The following is a 26,092-nucleotide window of genomic DNA, read 5'->3' as shown; positions in this document are numbered from 1 at the left end:
TTTAATTTATGAAATTTACTCTTAATTTAGTACTTTGTACAAGCCCCTTTGTCTTGGGAAAGAGTAGTGGAGGCTAGGCTGAGGTCAGAAGTAGAGGCAGATGATTCGCTGTGGCGACCTCTGATGGGAGCAGCCGATTTGATTTTCTTCCTTTTTTTTCTTCGTGGGCAAGTCATTACAAGGTTTGCACACCTGGATATGGGCAATTTATCACATTCTCCCTGAAAAATCTTCGGAAACTCTGCCTCATTGGATATGGAAATGTTTGTGAAATGCCATCTTCAGGTTTCTCCAGTAGTGTTGTCTGGGGTTTAAGTCAGTGTTTTGGCTGCACTACTCAAGGGCAATCGTAGACTGGCACTGAAGCAACTGCACTGTTGTCTTGGCTGTTTGCTTTGGGTCATTGTTGTGCTAAACGGTAAACTGTCACCGTAGTATCAGAGCACAAGTATGTTCTATTCAAGTACTTCTCTCTATTTCACTGCATGCATCTTCATCCTCAAAGACAGTCTTCTAGCTACTAAAAAGCAGTGCTGCACGATGCTGCCTTGAACATGCTTCATCTTTGGGAAGTGCCTGGATCATCAGACAAGAGGCTTGGAATTCTGCCTAAGGAGTTTAGGTTTTGTCTCTTCAGGCAGGAGACTTTTTTGTGACAACTGAGTCCTTTAAATGTAGTTTGATAAAATCCAAGCACTTTGTCACATGCCTTTTACTCCAACTGGCTTCCATTTAGACACTTTATCATAAAGGCCTATTGGAGTGCTGCTGAGGTACTCGTCCTTTTCACAGGTTTTTCTCATCTTTGCAGAGTACTTCTGAAGCTCTGGAAGTGGGTTCTTAGGTGACCAATTTCCAGCTATTTTATTTAATAAAGTAACATTAAGTAGTGTAAGAATATGAGTGCAAATTTTCTTTTTCTTTTTCGTGTTAAAGTGCTTGATTATTGAGGTATTATGTTTAAATAGTTTCTGAGATGTGATGTTTACCTCTTTTCTCTTCTTTTCTTTTTAGGAAAACACCAACTAAAGTATAATCCAAAGCACATCATTGTGCCAGGGCAGATTTGTTCTATTGTCTGGGCTACTGGGACAGAATGTATGCTATGCAGTTGATGGGATTGAGAGTACTTTTGTCTTCCCTTGATGATACTATTTTGCATTTACAAGAGAATGCGGGGAAAAAAATGTAATTGGTTTGGGCTAAATAATGTTATAGCAGTGACTGTTATAGGAGGTTCATTTAAAGCTAAATTAGACCTGTGACTCAGAGGTCCCTCTTTGGTCCATGCTAATGTTTAACTGCACCTGTTTAATGTGAAAGTGCTTTTGTACTTGGATTAGCATCAGTGTAACAGCTGTGAGTCTGCACCGTTGTAGGTGCTGTTTGCACAAATATAAATCTGGTCTGCAGATATGTTTGTAATTTTCACGTGTTCATCGCAACAACTTCAAATGCCTAAATCTGGTCACTGATCCTGAATAATTTTAACTGTGTGGGATTGATTGCTCTGTTTAATCTGTATGTTGGCAGCTGGCATCGGGCATCTACAGCTTTGCATGCTCCCTGTGGAGTCATCACACCGACTGCTTCCTCCAGCAGATCTATGCCAGAGATGAGGCTGCAGCGCTCAGCTCACTGGAGAGGACACTGCTCTCTCTTAAAGGTAGTGACATTTGTAAAGATGCAAAGTCACACATGCTAATACAGACAACACATACAAGACAACTGCATTCTCATGCAAGATATGCAGTGATCTGTTAATATCAAATGGAAAGGTAATCATGGTTTAAAATAACTGACTGCATATTCTGTAATATGGATTTTATCATGTTTCTGTGTGTGTTGCTAGTTAAAGACTGATTAAAAGGAGTTTACTTTATAGTAAACTTATATAGTATAGTTTATAGTCAAATTACAGATTTAAAAAAATAAAATTAATTAAATAATTTTTGTTTATCTGCTCTTCTCAGTGCTTCGAAAGTTGACTGTCCATGGATTTCAAGAGCCACAACAGAATGTGGAAGTGATGGTGAGAACCCCTCATATTTTGAAAAAGCTGATATTTTGCTGTTGGTCTTTTGAGTTGAAAATGACTCCAATCACAGTCTGCAAAATGTGGACGGCTGTGGTGATTGAAAGTGCCTTAAGCCTTGTCTCGGTTCAAAGAGTCAAGAGTTCTCTATGAGCTCTTTTCCCACTCTCAGTGTGAAGAAAGTCCAAATCCATGAAACTGTTAATTCAATTTTGTCTAAATCTTTCTAGTTAAAAAAAAATTCTTAAATGTCTGCTTGGATAACGTTTTGGTTCCCTCATGGCTCAGAGTTAATAGAATCCTTCATGTCCCACTTCTTTGAACTCTGACAAGCTTTGTTTTGCCAGTCAAGGTTTGATAACAAAATAGCTGTAGCTGAATGTTTATAGATTTTTTTTTTGTTAAAAAAAAGTGTTACTAATAAGCAAATATGATTTTGAAACTGCAAATTTGACTTTCAAAAGCAGTAGAAATCATTTTCAAAATGTTATTTTAAAGAAGAGAAACATACCCTCACTCAGAGATAAATAAAAATACATTTTTGAATTGAAATGTGACCTTCAGTCAAAATCCAGTGGAGAGTCAAAAAAAGCAGATACTAACATGTCAAGGGGTACATGACATTGTGGTTGGAAGTGATGTATTTAAAGAATCTTGAGGCTGAAATCATGATCACAGAGAGCCACTGAAAGGAAGATGTTTAAAAGTTGAGCTTTTCATCTGGGTCATCATTTTATTACATGGTAATTAAAGACTAAAGAAATATCTAGTAGTAGTCTATTAGTAAAACATTTGTTTAACAGTAATGTGTTTATGGCTTTAAAATAAGAATTTGCTTGCATTCATTAGTTTTATGTCATTATAAAATAAAATAGGATTTTTTTTTTAATTTACTGGGTTTAACAAAAGAAATGACATAGGTGCAGCATTGTTTAGTATAACATTTAGGAATTGCATTTGCTTTGATAAAATTACAGTCATTGATATCAATGTGAGCTCAAGTTACATCAGAATTTTAGCTTTGGCTTGTCAGATACAGTATATGCACTCAAAGGTAAAATTGTCAGTCAGTTTGATCAAGCTCAGTGAGTGCTCCTCGTCTGTTTTTGTGTGTCTATCACAGTGTTTCTATTTTTTAAAATTGGTTTACATGGGCTTTTTCCTCTACCAACTGGGAGACAACAAGGACTATTTATTGTACTGTATTATTCTTCTAATAATACAGCTTTTAGCTTGGAGGCTGAAGGTTATGTAAGGTTGTGGTTGGAATGCTCACATTAAAATAGGCTTCATTGGTTATTCCAGCTAAGTGAACAGATCTAATAGTTTGCAGGTAATATTGCATGTTTAGATATATATGATTTCAGACTCACTACTTCCTCTTTTGCTTGTCAATACCATTCATCCTATTTAGTATTGCAGCTGATGCTGTGTTAACACAGAAATGTGCTTCTTGTGAACCTAATTTGTTTCTCAAAAGCCAGATCACGAATACATCAGACTACTACTTTTTTTTTTTTTTTAAATGAAAGAGTTCACTGCTTTGTAATAGCAGATGGTAAAGTAATGATGTGAGTTTCTTTTGTCTCTTTACTGCTATAATCTCTGTGATTTCTTGGCTTACTCTCTCCTCCCTTATTCTTCTTATTTCTCTCTATTTTTCTTCTAACACACTTTTTTGCCCCTTTTGACTGCTCTTGTCTACACAATAAGGCATCCCACAATACCAGAATAAGCAAGTTCCAGTTTTCCTTTTAATGTTATAATGACAATCCTCATTCAGATGCTTTTTCCTTTACGTACTTGCGAAGATGTCAGAATAAATGGCTTTGGACAGATAAAATACCAACAACCATTTTAAAAATAATTTTTGTGATGGTTTAAACATGTGTGACGCTCTAACTGATGAGGTCTTCAAGATGTTGATCAGCTTGTCACCTCTCATTTGACTCTTCCTTAGGTGATGAGTGTGATGATGGAAAAAAGTTAAATCATATTACATTATTTATTTAAATCAATTTCAAAGTTATGTTTGCATCAAGGATTCTGTGATTATATTATATTTCCTATTGGCTATTGTATAAATACTTCAGGTAATCATCAGGTAATACAGTACATTTAAGGACCCTGAATGGGAAGGCCTAGTTAGTCTAGTTGATAAATGTTGGTACATGGTGTCCTATTACTAAATATCCTAAGTGCCTGGAATTGGAACATTTGTGTATTGCAACCTAGTCATGAATGAGGACAAAACTTTACTGGTGTTTATGTTTTTCACCTTCTAAAGCACCAGTGGTGGTGAGGGATGCTAGAAGCACTCCTGTTTGGAGATATTTTACCTCTTTAATGTTTGCAAATTCCAATATGCACTGACCCTGACACACCCAGCTGACACATGGCCCTTGGGCCTTGTTGTGCTCACTGATGTGCTTTATTCTGGTCCGGATTGTTAGTTTTCCTTTTTCAGTGCCACTTTCAAGTTGTTGGTCCAACATTCCTCAGTTGTGTTCTGTCAATCATTTTATATGTCAAGACTCCTTTGCTCATGTTTAGACCATAATCATAATTGGCTTGTTTTTTCCGTGATGTTCTTTGACTCCAACTAGTTTTTTCTTCTCAGAGAAGCACAATGTATGTGCATATTGTAGGTTTAAATTCAACTTTTTCCAAAAGACAAGGGAATGCAACCATCTGTCTTTTTTGGCACAACTTCTTTAAAGTCTGGCTGTTGTCTGTGTTATGGCAGTGGATTATGGCATTCACACTTGGTTCTCCTCTAAGAAGCTGTCTTACATTTACTTACTTTATAATCACCACAGTGGCAGCAATGCTGGAGAACAGCAATTAGTTGGATATACTGACATTAAGACTGAAGAACATTGCCTGTGTTCACACAAGCTGCCACAGTGATCAGTTTTCAAGCTTATTTTTCAGTTGAACAACTGTATCTCTATGGCTTGATTTTCAGTCACCACACGAGGCAGGCTATGATAGTCATGGCAGTAGACACTCATTGTTCATTTTATTTTTCTGGATATGTTATTCCACTCGATGAGCGAACAAGCAATTTTGTGTCATCCAAAAAGAAAATTATACATTCATACATTAGAAATATACATTGATTCAGGTTAGTTTAATAAACAATGTACCACAACCTTCTAAACCTGGAGCCAGTGTGTACAAATATATCAGACCACACTAAACTTAAGATATACACTGTTCTTTCTTTAGATCCTTTATCAGATTGAACTTGGTTCCTCTATTGACACTCATATCCCTTTACAAACTACTTGTCCAACTACTGCTGCATGCCTATAATCCACCCCTCTGTCCCAATTTCTTTTTCTTTCTCTACCCATTTTGCTGACATTCATTTACTTTTCAACTCATCCTTGTGTTTTTCCCCTGCAGTTCCATGTTCCTCAGCTCTCTGCCTTTTTAGTTGTCAAACCTTTTTAATCATGCCTGATTCAGCTGAAAATTTCTACTTTGTACTTTCTTTTGTTTACTCTTCTAATTTACCACATGCTCTATATAAGTGTTTTCTCTTATTTCTACTGCCTTGTCTCCCATTCTTTTTCTCAATTCCACAATTAGCTTAACAAAAGTCTCTTGGGAAATTTGTACTCTGGCATCTCCCATCCTCTTTTCTGTGTTCCTCTTATAACCCCTTTTTCTTAACTAACTTTGTTAGGAGTTATAGTTGCTGGCTGGGCTGTGTTGACTGGATGTGTGATTAATGACACTGCTGTTGACCTCATGGCTGAACATTAATGCAGAACTAAACAGATTGCATCTCCATCTATCATCTAATTTCCCATGCTAAGTTGTGGTTACATCAGGCTACAGAAAATTGATTCTCTTTCCTTCTGCCTTGTTGGCATTTTTATTTATATTTCTGAGCCCAGAGGCAAGTGTGCTCAGAGGCACATACACAACATATACATACTAAAATTGTTCCCTTGTTACATAGCTACTTCTAGGCAGTTCTGATGGAGCAATCATGAGCGATTCAACTGCAGAACTGTGTGAGAGATTAACCTCGTTTCACCCTGTTTTCATCTTCTCCTTTTCAGGGTTTCCTGAATGCAGTATTTGAAAGGCTAAAACAGTTCTTGGAATGCTGTGAGTACTTGTCTCTTTCTCTGTCCTGAATCTCTGATCCTAGGCTTTCCTCCAGTAAACAACCACATTCACTAGTGCTTGATCTAAGCACCTACTTAAAAGTCTGAGCTACTTTATGATCCCTACATTCTATGTCTCATAATGAGATAGCACAATATAGTTCAGATTTCAACCTAAGGGGCTTAGTTTTTGAATTAAGGATTTCTCCTAAAGGATTTATAAACCATTAGAAAACAAAAGACCTCTAAGTACAACTTGTGCTCACTTTACTATGCCTGCACTCTCGCTGCCGCACCGAAGCTCCATAGGGCTTGTGTATTTAGTTCAAATGAATTGCTGTGAGTCTCTAGCAGGATAGTGAAGAGAGGGCAGAAAGCAACATAGGATATAATATGCTTGCAGGTTTTTGATAGGTAAGCATTGAACAGTGGTCTTGTTGTGGTGCCCTAAAGACTGATGACAGCATAGCCACATGACAGGTCAATCTGAATAGGGAGGTTCCCCTGTTCCTCGGCACGTTCCATTGTGTATTTTGGTAACTGTTTAGAAGCCTGCTCATTGGTTTACAACATGATCCTGAAGGAACAATATTCAGTTGCTGCTGTACTTTATACAGTTGAAATCACAGACCTGAAACTCAAAAAGATTGAGGGCATTTAATAGAGTTTAATTTTTGTTGTTCATGTGATAAGCACAGATGTTTAATGACATCTGACATGACATAAAAAGTTTTTTAAAAACTTGACACTCTGAGTAGTAAGTAGTTCCTGTACAGGAAACACCCACTGAGTGACACTGAGTGGCAGCCACCCTGTTTAGTGACAGCTATGTCAGCTCGCATTCACTGTCAGATCTCAGTATCAGTGGTTGTTTCTTCTTTTCATAAGTCTCATAAGTCTGTTGTAACAGTGAGTGAGAGATTAATATTAGCCACAACTTCACAACCTGCCATGGTGACAGATGTTTATAAAAATATTATGAGATATCAGTCAAAACAATCACCTCCAATATTTATTCTCTTCTGATGGCAATGAAGACAGGGCTAGAGTCCTGTTGGTGTTTGGGCTTGTTAGATAGCAGAAAAAGCAAGGCAGCTTACAGCTGGGCTGGGGAGAAATCTCAGCTCTGCACAGCCTGTTAAGGTCAGCAACATAAAACTGTATTTTTGAGACAGTCTTTGTGGTCCATTCAGATAGTTGTTAGATGTTTGTCCTTCAGCTGAGGTTGCCTGTCCATGTCTGTGAGTGACTACATACATTGTGTAAAACATTTTTGCTAGGCTCCATAGCTGGCAAAAATAAATAAATAAATAAATACAGTTTAATTTGAGCCTTATTTTGCTTGTTGTCTTTATTTTCTTTATATCAGTGGATTTTGTTAACATGGTTTGCTGGTTAAGATGTATGACCTCAGTTACTTTGATGATTTTACACACATCTGCTTACATTACAAACAGACACAAACCTGCAAACAAGGCATGAACACAAAGTCAATAAGATGCAATGGTGTTCTGCACAATCCTTTATCTGTACAATATCTGAAAGAAGCAATACAGAGCAATCTTTGATTCAGTTAACCTTTTTAATCAATCAAGTGTCACGTTAGATCAGTGGTTACTGAAAAGAAATCAATGTGTGTATTAGAAGGAGAGGAAATAATGACCCTGGCTGTTGATAAATGATTGGAGGAATGCCAAAGACCATTATTGTCTCTGCCAATTTCGTCAATGAGGTTGACAAAGAAGTAAACTAAGTGGGACATATTTATTGACTCTAACATCATGAGTGGTTTTAAGGAGCCCAAACTTATACCAGTAAGTAAGTCATTCATGGTCATTTTTGAGTGTAATTACTGTGCTGTATTATATACACAAAAGCATATAATGGCCTTATTTTACTTTCATAAGACATTTTTTTTGTAAATTAGGTCAATAGATGTTTTTTTGAACATCTATTTTTAATTTTTTTTTTTGTAGTCTTGGTCCTACTCATTTATACCATTCACATTTTCTAACTTTTTTGCATAAGGTCCATCATGACATTATTCTGAAAAGTGTTTCATTTTATTTTAAAAGACTTGTTCTGAATTAATCGCATTTCATTTTTATACCTAATTTTTACTGAAGGCTGTGGTTTCTTATCTGGGTTTAATGAAGTGTACCTTCTTATGAAGGTGTAGGCTAAAAGTATTCCTGGAAAAGAAAGTTTTGAATTTCAATACATTATTAATTTAACAATGAAGTGATTCCGTATAGGCAAACTGTACTTCATCAATGTATAATGGAGGTTCTGTTTTAAGGCAGTAGTTGTACACTGTGGGTAATATTGGTCAGAAACACCACTCTAATCATATTTTAGTCAGGATCCATTTCTAGGTTCAAGAAAATATTATGATTATTTGCTTAACATCATGGATATAAATGTAAGAATTTAAAAAATGAAGATGAGAGAAATCTGATACCATATTAGTCTATATTATATTATGTTATTGACAGACTGGATTACTTAGGTTTAAATTAAATAACTATGCAACATCTTTAGATCACCATTTTGCTAACTGCCTGAGGGTGGTCTGTGTCCTCAAGGATACATACTGCTGTAATTTAGTAACAGTGGCATGTGGTTGTTCTGTGTTTCAGGTCGGCAGGTTGGTCCAGATAACGCATGCAGAGAAAAACTAGAAAAGACGATCATACTGTTTACTAAAGTTGTGAGTTGACCTGTATACTTATATCTAATAATAAATTATGTTTCATTATTAATGAAAATTTGTATGTTTTCCATATTTTATATTACAGGCCAGTGATAGTGGTAAACTCGTTTTGATCTTTTTTACTCTTTCCCTCCTTTTGTCCTCTTCTGTACTTTTCTTTTCTCCCTACCATGTAGTTGTTAGATTTCCTGGAGTACCATCCATGTGCATTTATACCCCTAATCCAGCGTTCCCTGGAATTTGCTGTCAGCTATGTGTTCACACCAGCAGGGGAGGGAGTGACCTTTGAACGTTTCATTGTTCAATGCATGAACCTCATCAAGATGATTGTAAAGAACGATGCCTACAAGCCTGCCAAGAACATTGAAGGTAGGCTGTGACAGCAGTGGGAAGGAAAGTAGCAGGGCAAATAAAGGATGAATGAACTAGAAACACACAGGAGTAAAAAGACATGGTCAAGGAATGATAAGGACTGCACACTTAGATGAAGTGGAATAAGAATGAAATGATAATCAAATCTGCATTTTAAGTTTGGTATTCAGATGCCAACAGAAAATGCCAAAGGCTTTTCAAAGCTGGCCCCTGACAATGTTTTGAAAGGCACAGTGTTGTAATGCCATCAGTGTCACCGTACCTCAACATGCCTCATATTTATTACAAGCTGTCAGAGGCCCCCAGTGCTTTATTAGCCATGGAGCACACCACTCTGTTTTTATTCTGCCAGCTAGTGGGACCTTTCTTTCCCCTGAGCAGTTGTTAGTTGTCACATTTTTTCTCATTCTTGTTCCTAATGCCTTGGTATCATTTAAATATTTGAATGTGCCAAGCCTGAATTCAGGTTTGCTTTCTTTTCTGTTTTCACACAGGAAAATAAACTCCTTTTAGAAAAATGTTAAATTAAGGTTTGAGCAATGACAATCGAATGCTACTGAAGCGTTCGATTAATTCAATCCACGCTGTCTCTAGCCGCCTTTCACTGTCTCTAGGGTCAAAATTTCGGTCTGTCAGCAGCTGCTGATACGCTTGAAGGACAGCAGCCGGACAAACTGTCTAAAGCAGTATCACCAACAGCAGAAATGTACTGGATAAAAAAAAAAAAAAAGTATCATATTGACTCAGTAGGAAGAAATTAGCAATGTTTTTACATGTGGATTCATTAAAATTATTGATTTCCTCAGCTCAAGTGTGTAAATTAGATTATAGAGCATTACCAGGAAGTAGAGCTGATATGACTCTACTGCAATGTATGTTATGTTTTTTTTATTAAGAAGAGTACTTTATTAATCCCCAATGAGAAATTCAATTGTTACAGCAGTTATTCTAATTAAAAGTTATTACATTTAATATTATTTAAATCATATCAATTAAGAGTAATTAATGAAGTAATAAAGTAATTAATTTGGATTTTAATAATTGATTTTAATATATCTATTTTAATATATGTTTTTCTCCCCTCTCTCTTTCTACTCCCTCCTTCAGACAGTAAACCAGAGAGTCTGGAGGCTCACAAGATCAAGACCGCATTCTTCACACACCCCACGCTGACAGAGATTGGGCGCCGGCTTGTCTCACACTACTTTCTTCTCACAGAGGAAGAGCTGGCAATGTGGGAAGAGGACCCTGAGAGCTTTGGTAACAGCACATCCCAAGATACACAGGCTGAATCCAAATTCCTGCACTTATCTAGACACGCAGACTGGCAGAGTTAACAGGCATGTTCATTGAAAGTCCATAACTGTGAGAGTCAGCCAGTTCTACAATTTATTAAGTAAGCAATATGGCATTGGGTGCAGACCTCATCAGAATTTCTTGTATTCTGTGCAGGTAATTTTCATGTAGTGATGATGTGTCGATGCAAGAGAGATAAGAACACATACATAATAGGCCAAGAATAGTTATTGAATAAACTGTGGTCTTCAGAGTCAGACATACATTTTTCTATTCAACTGTCATCCCCTGTTACCTTAGCAGGGTTGATTCTTTGCTATTTAAAACAGTAGAACATTTTATTATGCAAACAAAACATTATTATATGGTCAGAAGCTGATATTTATCTAAAGCAGCTGCTGTTTTATAAAGTGCTGACAGTTAACAGGTTTTATTTTCTTTGTAGCCCAGTGCCCTCACAGATTTGATATGACACAGACCACTCAGGCACAACACTTTGTAAAGCTGAGACCACAAGAGCCCAGTGCTGTAGTTCAAAGTGTTGACATTTGGATTCAGTTTTGCAGTCTTACACAACCACACACTAATGTGTAAAAACAGATTTGTAACAGCAATGCTCATGTAAGATGTACAGTGTTTTAGCTGCACAGCCTCAGCCATATTATCCAGACCAGCAATTCCTAATAGGTGACCATTTTTCATTATTTCTCCAGCTGTTGAAGAAACAGGTGGTGACTCTTGGAAATACAGTCTGCGGGTAAGTAAACACTCATATGTGCGCACGCACGCACACACACACACACACACACACACACACCAATAATTGTCCTGGCATGTCTTCATCTTAATTTAACGAAGTGATAGAAAGATTGAAAGTAATCCTCGATGTCTGTGTTATAGAGGCAGCAGGATATCAAATGCCTTTGTGTCCCCAGCGATGATCATTGTATACACAGTCCTTCTGTTGTGTGCCATCATAGCAAAACAGTGCTTGATGTCCTAACTAGCACAATAAATGCTCATCCCATCCTACAACAAATACTTCACTGGTACCTCAAGCATGAGCAGGAATGTTGTTGGAAAGAAACTTAACATGTACCCTGAGTTTCTGGGTAAATCCGATTGTCTAGTTGCTACTAAAGTCCATCCTTAAAGCCTTAAAAATGTAAATTAAAAAAGAGTAATTTCAGAATAATTGCTATTTTTGTTGTCATGAATATATTTTGTTTGCTCTATTTTCAAAAATTCAAAGCAGTGTTTTATGTGGTGGCACTGAGCAGATCTGTACATTACAGCACCATAAAATCAGCTAGTGTCCTCAGGGCTTTATTGCCTGTCTCTATGGCTGTTTCTGGTTAGTTGGCAGAGGCTTATCTTTAGCTGTTTTTGAGTCATAATATGATTTCTTATCCGCTGTCATATTTTTTCTGTGTACTCCTTATTTCACTTCCCTTTCCTATTTGTGTTTTATTATTTAAGATGACAAATGTCTGCAGTTTCTTTGAAGTATACTAAATGCATTCTCTCATAGTACTTAATCATATATAGCACATGGCAACAGTGGCATTGCAGTCTGATAGCTTATTAGTTTCCTAATTACATATTATTACAACTTAGAATTAGTAGGAACAACTGAGCTGTTTTAAGATTCTCACTTTTTTAGCACTATTGCTTTTTTTAGTTGGGTCTTTGTCAAAGTCAAAATGTTTTTGTTAAACAATCTAAACTGATGGAACATTTTTAAAGGTATTAACATCATTTTTGACCTGCACCTACATTATTGTGCTAAGGATGGTTCATTGAATGTCACTGTCGCATCAGTGGTGATCACTTCTAGTGACTCGTTATAAATGACCTTCAGTATATCAATATTGCCACCTGTCTATATTCTCCCAGCAGAGCAAGGGAATTGTGTTTATCTGGATCTCCTGAAGCAGGATTTATTTGTCAGAATTGTCATGTAACCTCTGACCTTTTGGCACCAGGGCTGAAAGGTTGGACGATAATTTTATGTTTAGGTTTTTGTTGACATTTAAAACCAATTAACTGCGGAAGGTGAGTGGGCCTCCATTTCTCTATTTGAACAGATATAAAGCCATATATTTGTCTTTATAAAGAGAATTCACTAATGTCACTTATTTATGTGATATTTCGCTCCTCAGTGCCACCTAACAATGCCACCTAAGAATGGGGAGAGATGTGATACTGGGAGAACAAATGTATGATTTGTACATATAGCGAGAGAATGTTTTTCTTTTTGTCTCCTCTACTCTGCTCCTTGATTTAGCCTTGTACAGAAGTATTGTTCTTGGATATCTTCCACAACTACAGCCAGACCCTAACGCCGGTGCTGCTGGAAATGGTTCAGAATCTCCAGGGTTAGTTAAATACCAATTCAAATATTCTCACATGCATCTTTCAATGCAAGGAAAACATGTACTTCTAGCTAAACCTATAATGATGTTGAATGCAGCTTTGCAGTAAATCCTATTTGCCTTTAAGCTCAGTTTTTGGTCTTTCGAAATGTATTCTATACTACTATTGATTTTTTTTTCATAATGCATGTTTTTTTTTTTTTTTTTTTGTGAAAAGTGCTTTGTGTTGTCTTTGTTTCAAAGATACTACACTGCTAAAATTGGCTTGCACTCCACATACAATACACTGACTTTTTCCCTGTAACACAAAATGATGAATTATGAAATGTAGGCTTGCCTCAGAGTAACTCCATATTTCATATATTGGAAAGCAGCAAAGCATGTAGGGTTTGCTCATGTTGCCGTTAGTATTTGTAACATAAAAGGTATAGGCTTGATAGCACCTTACACCATATTCTCTGGTGGCAACTGTCACCTGTAGTTCTCCTTCAGTTGCTGTATTAGCATTGCCACTGCTCTGTCGGCAGATAAGCTCTATCTGCTTCCAGGCTGTTTTTGTTTTCAAGTGACAGAGTGGAAATGGATTTTGGAACAAGGAAAATGCCAGATTGGGTAATTCTGTAGTTAAAGTTAGGCAGCTATTGATTTTGAAGCTAAGTACACTACTAGGACTATTAGAGATGGAGAGAATAGACCAGCAAAATGGCAAGACTGATATTGTGGACTCCATGCCTCTTTAATTTCCAACTGTGTTATAAAATAGTCACTGGGTCTGTTAAATCCTCCAGACCTTTTGTTTCTCCTGAGAAATCTTTGTGCAGTACACACATTACTAGAACACTGATGTCATGAGTATGTATGTCTTTGCAGGACCAACTAATGTAGAAGACCCTGTACAGTTGCTAATGAAGGATGCAGGTGAGTTAAAGGTTTCACCTGTTCCTCCTGGTTCAATAAGTGCTGTAATCTGCCATACCGAGTTTATTAAATTATCGATCTGGACTCCTCCTCTAGAATCCTGATGTCTGGTTTGCTAAAATTACTTTTTTGAATCATTAATACAAAACATGAAGCTTGAAAAAATTATTTTGTTGTGAGGTTCTACTATAGTCTACTACAGTCCCAAGCAGTGCATACAGTGGGTACGGAAAGTATTCAGACCCCTTTAAATTTTTCACTCTTTGTGTCATTGCAGCCATTTGCCAAAATCAAAAAAGTTCATTTTATTTCTCATTAACGTACACTCAGCACCCCATCTTGACAGAAAAAAACAGAAATGTAGAAATTTTTGCAAATTTATTAAAAAAGAAAAACTGAAATATCACATGGTCATAAGTATTCAGACCCTGTGCTCAGTATTGAGTAGAAGCACCCTTTTGAGCTAGTACAGCCATGAGTCTTCTTGGGAATGATGCCACAAGTTTTTCACACCTGGATTTGGGGATCCTCTGCCATTCTTCCTTGCAGATCCTCTCCAGTTCTGTCAGGTTGGATGGTGAACGTTGGTGGACAGCCATTTTCAGGTCTCTCCAGAGATGCTCAATTGGGTTTAGGTCAGGGCTCTGGCTGGGCCAGTCAAGAAGGGTCACAGAGTTGTTCCAAAGCCACTCCTTTGTTATTTTAGCTGTGTGCTTAGGGTCATTGTCCTGTTGAAAGGTGAACCTTCGGCCCAGTCTGAGGTCCTGAGCACTCTGGAAGAGGTTTTCTTCCAGGATATCTCTGTACTTGGCCGCATTCATATTTCCTTCAGTTGCAACCGGTCGTCCTGTCCCTGCAGCTGAAAAACACCCCCACAACATGATGCTCCCACCACCATGTTTCACTGTAGGGATTGTATTGGGCAGGTGATGAGCAGTGCCGGTTTTCTCCACACATACCGCTTAGAATTAACGCCAAAAAGTTCAATCTTGGTCTCATCAGACCAGAGAATCTTATTTCTCATAGTCTGGGAGTCCTTCATGTGTTTTTTGGCAAACTCTATGCAGGCTTTCATGTGTCTTGCACTGAGGAGAGGCTTCCGTCGGGCCACTCTACCATAAAGCCCCGACTGGTGGAGGGCTGCAGTGATAGTTGACTTTGTGGAACTTTCTCCCATCTCCCTACAGCATCTCTGGAGCTCAGCCACAGTGATCTTTGGGTTCTTCTTTACCTCTCTCACCAAGGCTCTTCTCCCACGATTGCTCAGTTTGGCTGGACGGCCAGGTCTAGGAAGAGTTCTGGTCGTCCCAAACTTTTTCCATTTGAGGATTATGGAGGCCACTGTGCTCTTAGGAACCTTGAGTGCTGCAGAAATTCTTTTGTAACCTTGGCCAGATCTGTGCCTTGCCACAATTCTGTCTCTGAGCTCCTTGGGCAGTTCCTTCGACCTCATGATTCTCATTTGCTCTGACATGCACTGTGAGCTGTAAGGTCTTATATAGACAGGTGTGTGCCTTTCCTAATCAAGTCCAATCAGTTTAATTAAACACAGCTGGACTCCAATGAAGGAGCAGAACCATCTCAAGGAGGATCAGAAGAAATGGACAGCATGTGAGTTAAATATGAGTGTTACTGCAAAGGGTCTGAATGCTTATGACCATGTGATATTTCAGTTTTTCTTTTTTAATAAATTTGCAAAAATTTCTACATTTCTGTTTTTTTCTGTCAAGATGGGGTGCTGAGTGTACATTAATGAGAAATAAAATGAACTTTTTTGATTTTGGCAAATGGCTGCAATGACACAAAGAGTGAAAAATTTAAAGGGGTCTGAATACTTTCCGTACCCACTGTACACCTGATTAAGAGCAGGGTAAACTGACTCCTGGATGTGAATAAAATGAGGATGCATATGTCATTTAGGCAAAAATAGAAAGTCGAAAATAATCTTTGAGAATGATAATTGTACCAAGATATCCATCTTGATTGCATTTTTCTTACTTAATTTGATTTTCCTGTGGACATCTTGTTTCCCCCCAGTTTTTTTCTTTATTATACACTGTATTTCTCTTTTTAGTATTTATGACTCTTTGGCAGGTCAGGGCTGCCACCTTGATGGTTTTAAGGCATACACACCTAAATCACAGACAGTTGGGATTACCTGCTAAGAGGGTGTCTGTTAATGCCTGCTGCCTGTAGAGATCTCAGCATTCTGTTGACAGTGTTGATAAAATAACAGACATCACTAGATGATGAAGCTGTTCTGTGGTAGCAGCAGCAAATAACTGAAGCTGTGAGAGCTGAACTAGTGCTGAACTGGTGCTGGGTGAAGAGCCAAAGGGTTCCTTAATAACAGCATTTTCTGATTTTCTTCTTTCAAGAAAATAGCTAAGTCACTAATTATGCTAGTGTTTATATAATTATAGATTAATACTTCATTTATACTGCTATGAAAAAACAGTTCAGTGTTTTTCCAAGGCCCTATTCCAGCATTATATGCCTGAGCTAGAGTCCATAAGCTAAAGGCACACTGGGACAGAATTACAGCATGTTCAGTTTAGCGTAGTCTGTCTTTCAGTGCAAGCAAGGAATGCAGTATGGTTTGGTTAAAATATAAAACATAGAACTTCTTAGGCAAGAACATTCTTTGAGACCATATTCAGTAATTTTCTTTTAACAGTGCTCAAAAAATTGTATCTCGTTTACAGCTAAGTACTGCTAAATTTGTGTTTATGACTTTGCCTGTATGCTGTTTTTTTTACATATTATCGATCTTAATATGACAAAATTATACTAATTTTCTGACTGTGGTTAATTTGTTGGCAGTCTACAATGCAGTGGGACTGGCAGCCTATGAATTGTTTGACAATGTGGACTTTGATCAATGGTTCAAGAATCAGCTTCTCGGAGAGCTGCAAGTCAACCACCACAGGTATTGTGTTGTGATGCTTTTTGAATGTTTTTCTTAGCGTCTTGATTTCCTGTTCTCATTGTACTTTACAGTATCATGAATTAATCAAAGTGAAGAATCATAAAACTTAAAAGCAAAACAGCCATCTGTGTTGGGAGAACCTGAATGCTTCACACTCACATGCAAATAAATGACTTTTTTTTTTAAGCCTGAATTTTGGTGACTTGGTCAGTGAGGAGTTGGAGTGCACTACTCTGAAGTGTTTGTGGATAAACAGTATTAAATGATGGATGTTTGTTAAATCAGCTACAACATCAAAATGACCAGAGCTGAGTCACCTCTCCCTAAGAGATTTAGCAGAAATGTAATAGGCTTTCCAAAGGAAGTTTTTGCAGCGTTATTGAATTGAATTGAATTGCACTGTGCATGTTCTGTATCATCCTCTGGCCTCCTTTTTTTTTTTTTTTTTAAATGCACCACTGTTTGGAAGGTGGTGACTTTTGTAGATATCACATTTTTCCTCAGCAGTATTAATGTTGACAGTCAGAAACCTGCCACAGTTCGGCAGTTCTTTTAGTTTTACTGTACATGGGCTCACTTTCAGACCTTAGTGGCATCTGATACATTGTGTAGTTGAGATTTCTTTCAGTGTAACTCAAGCTAATTGACAATTAACCTTTGTCCAGCTATTGATTACAGACAGCAGCAGAGTCAATGCATGCCAAAAGGCTCATAAGTAACCAACTTACTCTTCCAGTCAATGTTCATCATGGTAACATTAACTACTGTTACTTGTATTCACATAATCACTCTACAAGAATTATTCAATCACACTAATAAAACTGGGAGATTAGTAGTACAAACTTGTAATGAATCTGACCATGGGTCTAACAGTCAACCACCTGCAGTAACAATAAACAGTGAGCTGATAGATGAATGAATTTTAAAAATTATGAGAAAGAGAGAGTGGCCAGGAGCGGTGTGGCGCAAGTGATATGAAGAACAAACAGACCACAAGACGATCAAAACAAAAAGCCCGCAGCACTCAAAAGGTCGGCCACTCAGGTTGCTGCTGACGTCAGAGTTCAGGGGCACTGATGTCACTGTGGCTATATTCCCATACAGCGCAGGTGCAAATAAACCCAGTTTTACCCGGGTCTGTATTTCTTTGTTTTTTATATATATTGTTTTTTATTTTAATCAGTTCACCTCTGCACCATGTTGTCTCCTCATTTCTTTTTGATATTCAAAGTTTTACTTGATTAGTTTGTTTCGAATAAATGTAAACTGATGACATCCAATGACAGGGTGCAAGACTAGAACATCCTGAGAAGAAATAACAGTTCAGTAAACAGTGAAGGAATAAAGGCAGATGCTCTCTTGCTCTTTTTGTCTCTAGTATATACATATACACTACTAACCCACTTGTTCATTTATTAACTCTGTTCCAATTGTAACAGATGAAAGGAATAGAGGTGAACAATTGAAAATAAAATAGAAAAGTAGAATCCTAGCTGTTTTGCATGGTTAATTATTAAATGATGATTAAATATCACCATCACAACTTGTGCTTTCTACACTGTGTGCAGTTGACATTTGTTTCTGAATGTCGATGAGTGACTGTTATAAGCCAAGCTACACTTAGTGCAAGAGGAGCACAGTGAAGAGAAGAAAAAGACACAGCAGTGAATTAGAGAGAGGGGAAAATTGCTATTACAGTTATCTTGGCCTTCAGAGCCCTTCAAATGTCCTGAACATGTTACTATAATATCATTATTTACTATTTATTTATTATTTATTATTTTTCACTATTTAGGGAATTTAGGGTCATTACAACACGTCCTTACATTGCATAGCCTTTTTTTTTTATCATACTACAAGCCATTTGTGATTGACATCTAATAGGTCTGGTAACATGATATATGTATATTCTACTGTGAAACAAACCAATAGCAGTGGTAAGAGAGAAATTACCTGTGTCCAAAAACAGCAACTGGCAGTAAGGATTAAACTGAGCTAAAGCACAGCAGCATCCTCACACCATTAACTAACACAAGCATTCCATTTGCCTGCTCCAGAGCATTGTAAAGAACATTGGTGCTCTCATTCTGTTTTTTTTTTCTCTTATACCATTAGCACCTTTTCTCTCCTGAAAACAAGCCACACGTTGGATATGTTGCAAATGTACAAAAACTGATAGTAGAGATGCTTCAATGTAAATAGGCAGAGCTTCTGTCCTGAAAAACTATTTCAATACAGGATTTATTGAGTATTATTGAGCAGCCACACAGGATCATGAAAATCTACTTTGGACTGGTTGAGAAAACCTATGCTGAAAACAATAAGGCCAGCTAAAGCAAAGAAATGGCTAAAATATTTCCCAAGATGGGCAATTTCTCAAGAGATGCAGCCAGGCAATACCTGTATTGGCAACTCACACAAGCCACATTCAAAGCAGATTTTCTGGCCGACACTTGTGGGGCACATTTGTTGCTTTTGCCAGAGCATTCCTTGATCATCCCATTTCTTCTTTGGCCTTGAATATTGGCTGCAATAAAGACTCGCTTATATTGGAATCTTGAATAAAGTACTAAACATTAACGATGCAGTAAATAGTAGACATAAAATTTATGAAAGAATCAAGCTTGTTTTATGGTTTAAACCACTGTCATTAAAGAAGATAAATTAATGTTGCTCTAGCCTCTGGGGTTTGGAAGAGAGTTCTGTTCCCACCTGCTTCCACACCTGCAGAATTTTCTATTGCGTGCTTGCCTCCTAGCTCACAATTTGTCTGTGCCAGTTACAATGGTCTTTCCTTAATGTAGTGGGATCATTTAGGCCTTATTGAATTTAATTGTACTCATCAATTCTGATTCAGAACCAATTCCCTACCATTGTCATTGTCATTCACTCTGCAGAACTGCACTGAATACTGTTAAAGCTAAGTTTCTCTGTGCAATGACAGAAGACTTACACATGATGCCATATTGATAATTGATGCCATGTAGCCTCCGTGTCATCGTTTAGGATCCTGCTACGGTGTGCATAAATACACACATTGGGTGTGTTTATTATCTTACAATTTTCCAGTCTTTTCTCTTTGGGGTATTGGTACTATCACTGTGCCTGTTGTATATTTCTCTTTTAGCCCTGCATAGGTTTGTCTATAACAAATCATATGAAGCAGCAGCTGTTCAAAGGGGAATAACCATGTCTGGCAGCAAAACTGTTGTTTGTGATTTACACCTTTGCCTGGGCCCTGGGCTACCAGTAAGCTCCTTTTAGAAGAACAAAAGCAAAGTTGTTATTGTTTTGGCATAATAACCTTGCAGGCATATATATATATATATATATATATATATATATATATATATATATATATATATATATAAACCATGTGCATTCGCATATACAATGTGCATATACACATACTATGTGCATGGTTATACTCATGCACCTTTTGCCACAGGTTTGCACTTTCTGTTTGTCTATTCATTACCCCAGCCAATGCAGTTGTCATACCTGTGATTAGTCATCAGGTCTAACGTCATCTTGGAGCACGTACTGTATGCACAAATGCACGTGAACACACAGCCGCATATAGCTTTAATATCACTCACATCTCAGAATATCCAAAAGGAGCTTTTTGTATCACCTAGATAGTCAGTGAGTTATAGATACAGGACACACTGTATTTTTATCCTATCATTGTACTTACACTTTGGCATTTTGACATTGCCTTTTGTGACTTGACCTTTTTAGCTTAGTTTTGTTGTAAAAGTCAGTCCCTCTCCTGGATGACCATTAGATGCTGTAAAACTATGTCAGTTTAGAGCCCTTTGACTTAATGTTCCTTTATTGCTCGTGTTTGCTGTCATGCATGGGTTTTTGTTGGATTTCTACACCAAACATAATTGAGTTTGGTATGTTCACACAGGTAGGGTTGAGGTTATGATGAATAAGAAGCACTACAATGGACTTTAGGCTCTTTGCCTCATCCACTGTTGCTTCATTGTAAAAGTTTCCAGTTGAGGCCTGTATATTTGGTTGTCTTAATGTTAGTTTGAGCATAGTGGTATTTGCCTTGTCTGAACCACCTTCCACCAATTGAAAAAATCCAATGCAGAACAAAAACATTTTTGGTGCCTTCCTACATAGGTATGCCTCATGGCCCTGGTCATGAATATTATCTCAGACTGTGTGAGAGACTCTTCATATCCTCAGTTGAAGAACTGTTTATCGTAAATACATTCATCCATATTAATGAACCTGGCTTTTCATTTGCATAACATAAAAAGTCAGGCTACTACAAAAATCTGGCTGTAAACACACTTAGATGTGAACCATTTCGAGCTGAGCTCCCTCTTTTACAGAACAGTGTCCTAAACTGGGGAAAATAGACACAAAATGAACAGTGTTATCTTGTTTATGGATAATGTTAAATTGGGATTTTTCTTTTCACTTCATATTTTGTCCACATGGACACATGAAGAAGGGTGGCTGACAGTTGTGTGAAGCTATGGAGCTATGTCAGAAATAATGCTGATGATTGTCAGAATTTATTTGTATTTATGCTGCATAAACATTAAAACATATTTTGCAATGGTTGCCAACTGCACTACATAGAAAATGAACTTGTGACTTATTTCTTGTTTTTACCAGGACGTGGCATGTAGATTTATTTTTATGAATGTTGATGTGGCAACATATCTTCTTTAATTTGATTATTTGCTCTTGGTGCTACTGGCTTTCCATGTGAATGTCAGTATTTTGATGCCAAGCTGTTGTTTGGAACCTGATTATAGAGAGAGCTCTGGGAATCTGCCCCTGGCCATTGTCCATCGGCACTGTTGTACCTGCTCTCTCATGTTGGAGCCATCCCATATATCAATACCTCCATACTAACTAGTAGAAAATCAGATTGTTCTGGTTGCTTTGGCTTGCCTTCAAAAGGAAATGGTTGCTAGTTTATTCTTCTTGCATGCACTGCTGCTTCTGAGTAGTTTACCCCAAAAATGTTTAAGTGGTATTTTGTGCTTTTAAGATGATGAGAAATCAAGTCCAAATGGCCTGGCTTAATGTTTCTAGGGAGAGCAATTTGCAGTGCAGATTTTAACATGTTTTTAGGAAATATTTATTTGAAATTTATTTGGAAATCAATTAAACCAATTTTCAGCAGATGAAAACAGTAGCGAGCCTTGGTCTTTATTCATACAAACATCTTGTTTTCCCACCCACAGACACACACAGAGACGCACACACTTACTCTCATGCACTCATGTTTGCCAACTCCACGTCCTGACTCATGCTGTTGTTTAGTATCTTCTGGCTTGGGGCCCAGACCTTGGTCTCTTCATCCACTCCACTCTACTTCATCCACTCATTTCTGCTAAGGTGGTCCACTCTGACACAAACAAGTGCGTGTGCAGAGGGCTACTTTTTGCCTGCCCAATAGAACTGTTGAAAAATCAACAGTTCCCAACTTGCAGTACTTCACATTTGGGACATGCAGTACAGGCCATTTTTATTCGTATCACACACACTGCTTAGCCTCATTGTTTTGATCATTCTAGTTTTGTAACTAGGCTATTTTCTGCATGTAGTCTTTCTATTCTGTTCTGCTTTCAGTGACCCTTAGGGTTTTTAATCTTTTCATTTAAATAAATACAAACATAATATACTCGTGCTTAAACATTTTCTTGACTTAGTTCTTTATTTTCTGAGGCAGTTGTGTGTGGAAAGGCCACTATCTCTGCTTCTCTCTAGTCTGGTGGTGCATTGATAGAGTGTGTGTGCGCCACCAGAATGTGGGCTGAATTAGACATAGTCTTGGAGTTGGATGTGTGTAATAGAGGGACAGCGATATGGCTCGCTCTTATGCTGCAGTCTCCAACATATGTAAGCCACTGATAAAAGAAATTTCAGGATGACTCCAAAGCAATGACAGTGCTGATTTCATCATTTCAATGATGATCCATAAATACTGTAGCTACATTCTGAGCCTAAGATTAGAAAGCCAGCTAAATTAGATGGATGAAGAGTGCAAAAGAGGCTGTTAAAACCACAACTTGCTTCTCTCCTCCTCTTTGCAGGTACAAGCTGATTCGCCGACGAGTGATCTGGCTAATAGGACAGTGGATTTCTGTGAAGTTTAAGTCTGACCTTCGACCTTTACTCTACGAGGTCATCCTGAGTCTCATGCAGGATCCTGATTTGGTGGTGAGATCTCTATAGTCTTTTTTTTTTTTTTGTAAACTGCCTATTATGACTAATGCACCAGCTTTTCCAGAAAACATTGGATTTGTAATGACTGAAATGGCCCGTTAGTGAAAGTGCACAGTCAGCTACACAAACTGTTCTCAGCTTAACAACATGGAACGACAGCTATTATGCTGCCAACGTCCTACAAATAAAGGCAAACATAGTTGGGAATTGCTAGAAGGTTTTGTTGTCTGATGTTTTACACTATTTTAGATAGTATATAGTATTACTTTTATTTTTTACAACAAATATTTTTATATAATATTGCTTTGATTTAAAAAGCTAAACTTTTTATTTGTAAATGAACATTTTTGTTCAGCTATGGCCTTGATAAACCCATGATCCAATTTTGGAAATGTGGCTATTATTTTGCTGCAGTCATCCTCATTTCAGAGAAGAATTAGCTGGCCTTGGGTTTCTTGCTTCTTGAGCTGTGCATTTGATTGTGTTTTCTTTTAAAAGAATTTATATAAAGCAATGTAGAAAATTCTATGCATTTTTAACAGTGAAATTCCAAGATAATCTCACTATCACTGCAGCCTTATGTATAATTGGTTCTGTTTCTCTGCATCTAATTCTCTCTTATTTCATATTCATTATAATGTAATTAAAATTATACTACACATAAGCCAGAGCTCACTCAAACACCAAGGACTAATACTATTAATGTGATGGGGAGAAGCATAACCTTAGTAACATTTGCGCAGCTTTGTAATATTAATTTCATGCTATGCAGTAAGGAGAAATGATAGTCTCTTGGGCAGAATTAATTATCAGAAGCTTTCAATGCAATGGATAAATTTTCCCTCTGTCATCAGTCCAATTGGTTATCAATATCTCTTCCTGTTCAGTGATCCTTGCTATTCAGCAAGGGAATTCAAAAAGTAAATTATTAAAGATAAGTTATGTATCTTTGACATCTAAGTTTCTGTACTTTGTTGAAAGTAATAATTGACAAGTGCGCTCTGTTGATTTGCTCTTGTGATCATGCTTGATCTTGGCCATCTATGCTTGTAGCTGCCCTTGTTATGCTTTATTTTGAGGAGGTTGTTGGCAGAAATGTTGATCTCTTTGTTAGTGTAGAGTGGAAAGGTAGAGTTTTAGCTTTTCCATTTAATTGCATGAACTTGTTTAAACTAAAACCAGTGGCTTGAGCACATTTAGCTGTGTTATTGATAATAGATGGGATGATGAGATCATTGGTTTAGTTGTTTAGGTGGTGCAAGAGAAAACACCAATTCCTGGCACTACGGCAACTGGTCTAATATTATCTGAGTTCTTATTTTATTTTTAAATTTCTGCTGAACAGTATTGTCTACTTATCTGACCACCCCACTCTCATGTCATGTCATCATGTTAAATACATTTTAAACATTGTTAAAATTCCCCAGTTTAAAACAACTTTATTGATGATACTAACCAGATGCCTCCACAAAGATAATTTCATGGCTTGGCACCTTAATAACAGAGACACAGTATACAGTGTTGTTAAATTAGACTTTGGTGTCTTGCCCAACTATCTCAAAGAACAAATAAGTTAGTAGGCACGTATGAGCTTGGTAATGTAACTGAAATAACTGAGACGGGCCTGTGCCTGATTAATATTTTCACACCCTTAAGTGACTAATATGAGAAGAGAATGTACAGTTTTCTTCTTGAGGAGTGTGATTGCAGGATTATGTTTTAATTGCAGTCCCATAAAAGTTTTTTTTTTTACTAGGAATATGATCAATTGCAGGGGCAGGTCTGGCTTGATGTAATAAAACAGTTTAAACTTTTTTTAATTGTATACAAACTGATTTTCTAGATTTACATATGTATTTAAATTCTGTTTATTTATTCAGATGATGATGTACCTTTTGAGAACCGTAGATAACTAAAAACAGACATTATGGTAACTCTTGGATGCAGACAGAGACACATCAACACATCACACATCAACAGATCACTGGCATCTATCAGTGACATTCATAAGCTGAAGCAGATCACAGATGCCTGTTGCCTGCAGCTTTCCATTGTGCCAGTTTTTATCCTCATTTCCTCCAGTACACTCTCCTCTTATAACAGCTGCTTTCTTCTCTGATTTTTACTCACAGATTCTGAGTAAAGGCTAAAAATAATCATGGTGGCAAGTTACACTCCTTCTATTTTCAGGCCATTTGCATTCCCAGTGGGGGGTAATGTTTTCTAGAATTTTCTGGTGAGACAGCTTTTGATAACATTAAACTGTGACGTTTCAGTCAACAGTGTCCCATTTCTTCTGACTTTTCCTCAACTGCAGGAAGGCTTTGAGGCATTTTAAAAATGGATGTGTGCCTTATGATTATAATCCCACACTGTCGTGTTTTTGGCTACTCTACAGTGAATACACTATCCTGACTGACATCAGTCTCAAACCAAAAATTATTACTGGCATTGAAGATTTATTAAGATTAGTATTTGTCTGTGATTACCTTTTCCCCATGTAAAACATAAGGAAGTCCAAGGCTTGCAGTTTGTGCAAATCATTATTTGCACCAATTAAAATTTCCAGATAATGCTTGTGTTTGTTCTTTTTTTCCATTGTGGTTGGCATCCGTGAGGCCACAGTGAAACTTTGGTCCACTGGCCATTCAGATGATGCCATGTGTATTACATTTATCTGACTTCCAGGCAATAACTGCTTTTTGTTTATACCAGAGGAGCAACATGCACATCTTTAATCTTAGGGGTGAGGGTGTGCCGGCATTGCTTTGTACATTTGTAATTTACCATCCTATCAATTTTGGGGGATCTGGTTTTGGTTTTCATTGTCTAGTTGCCAAGCTGAAGCTTTTATTTTGGCTTGTTTAGATTCAGTGAGTTGGTACAATGTAATTATCACAGATTAAACTTTTAATTACTTTTAATTTCAATTTCAACCCGCTGTTTTTAGTAGCCTTCAAATACAGCTTGAGACTGAATAATAATGTTATTATTATTATCAAATGTTTTGACCGAATCATTGTTGGGCATTGTGTGTGTGTGTGTATGTGTGTGTGTGTGTGTGTGTGCGTGTGCGTGCGTGTGCGCGTGCGTGCGTGCGTGCGTGCGTGTTTGGGACCCATCTGA

General features: G+C 37.4%; 1 protein-coding gene across 3 annotated transcripts in view; it reads left to right on the top strand.

Annotated features, from left to right (window-relative positions):
* Window positions 1–26,092, top strand: part of ipo11 (importin 11) — a 139,581-nt gene that overhangs the window by 15,376 nt on the left and 98,113 nt on the right. For all 3 annotated transcript variants that reach the window (XR_003296483.1, XM_026321366.1, XM_026321367.1), the window contains exons 6-16: window positions 1,534–1,666; window positions 1,974–2,032; window positions 6,112–6,160; window positions 8,799–8,869; window positions 9,049–9,241; window positions 10,352–10,504; window positions 11,254–11,297; window positions 12,828–12,918; window positions 13,786–13,833; window positions 16,657–16,762; window positions 22,834–22,960. Coding sequence is in view for 2 of the 3 variants with exons in the window: in XM_026321366.1 (XP_026177151.1) it covers window positions 1,534–1,666; window positions 1,974–2,032; window positions 6,112–6,160; window positions 8,799–8,869; window positions 9,049–9,241; window positions 10,352–10,504; window positions 11,254–11,297; window positions 12,828–12,918; window positions 13,786–13,833; window positions 16,657–16,762; window positions 22,834–22,960 (1,074 nt within the window). In the remaining variant the exon portion in view is untranslated. The remainder of the gene's footprint in view (window positions 1–1,533; window positions 1,667–1,973; window positions 2,033–6,111; window positions 6,161–8,798; window positions 8,870–9,048; window positions 9,242–10,351; window positions 10,505–11,253; window positions 11,298–12,827; window positions 12,919–13,785; window positions 13,834–16,656; window positions 16,763–22,833; window positions 22,961–26,092) is intronic.

The sequence above is a fragment of the Mastacembelus armatus genome, chromosome 9 (assembly GCF_900324485.2).
Source record: "Mastacembelus armatus chromosome 9, fMasArm1.2, whole genome shotgun sequence".
Lineage (NCBI taxonomy): Eukaryota > Metazoa > Chordata > Actinopteri > Synbranchiformes > Mastacembelidae > Mastacembelus > Mastacembelus armatus.
Note: the sequence above shows the minus strand (reverse complement) of the source record. Positions and strands in the feature narration are given on the sequence as shown.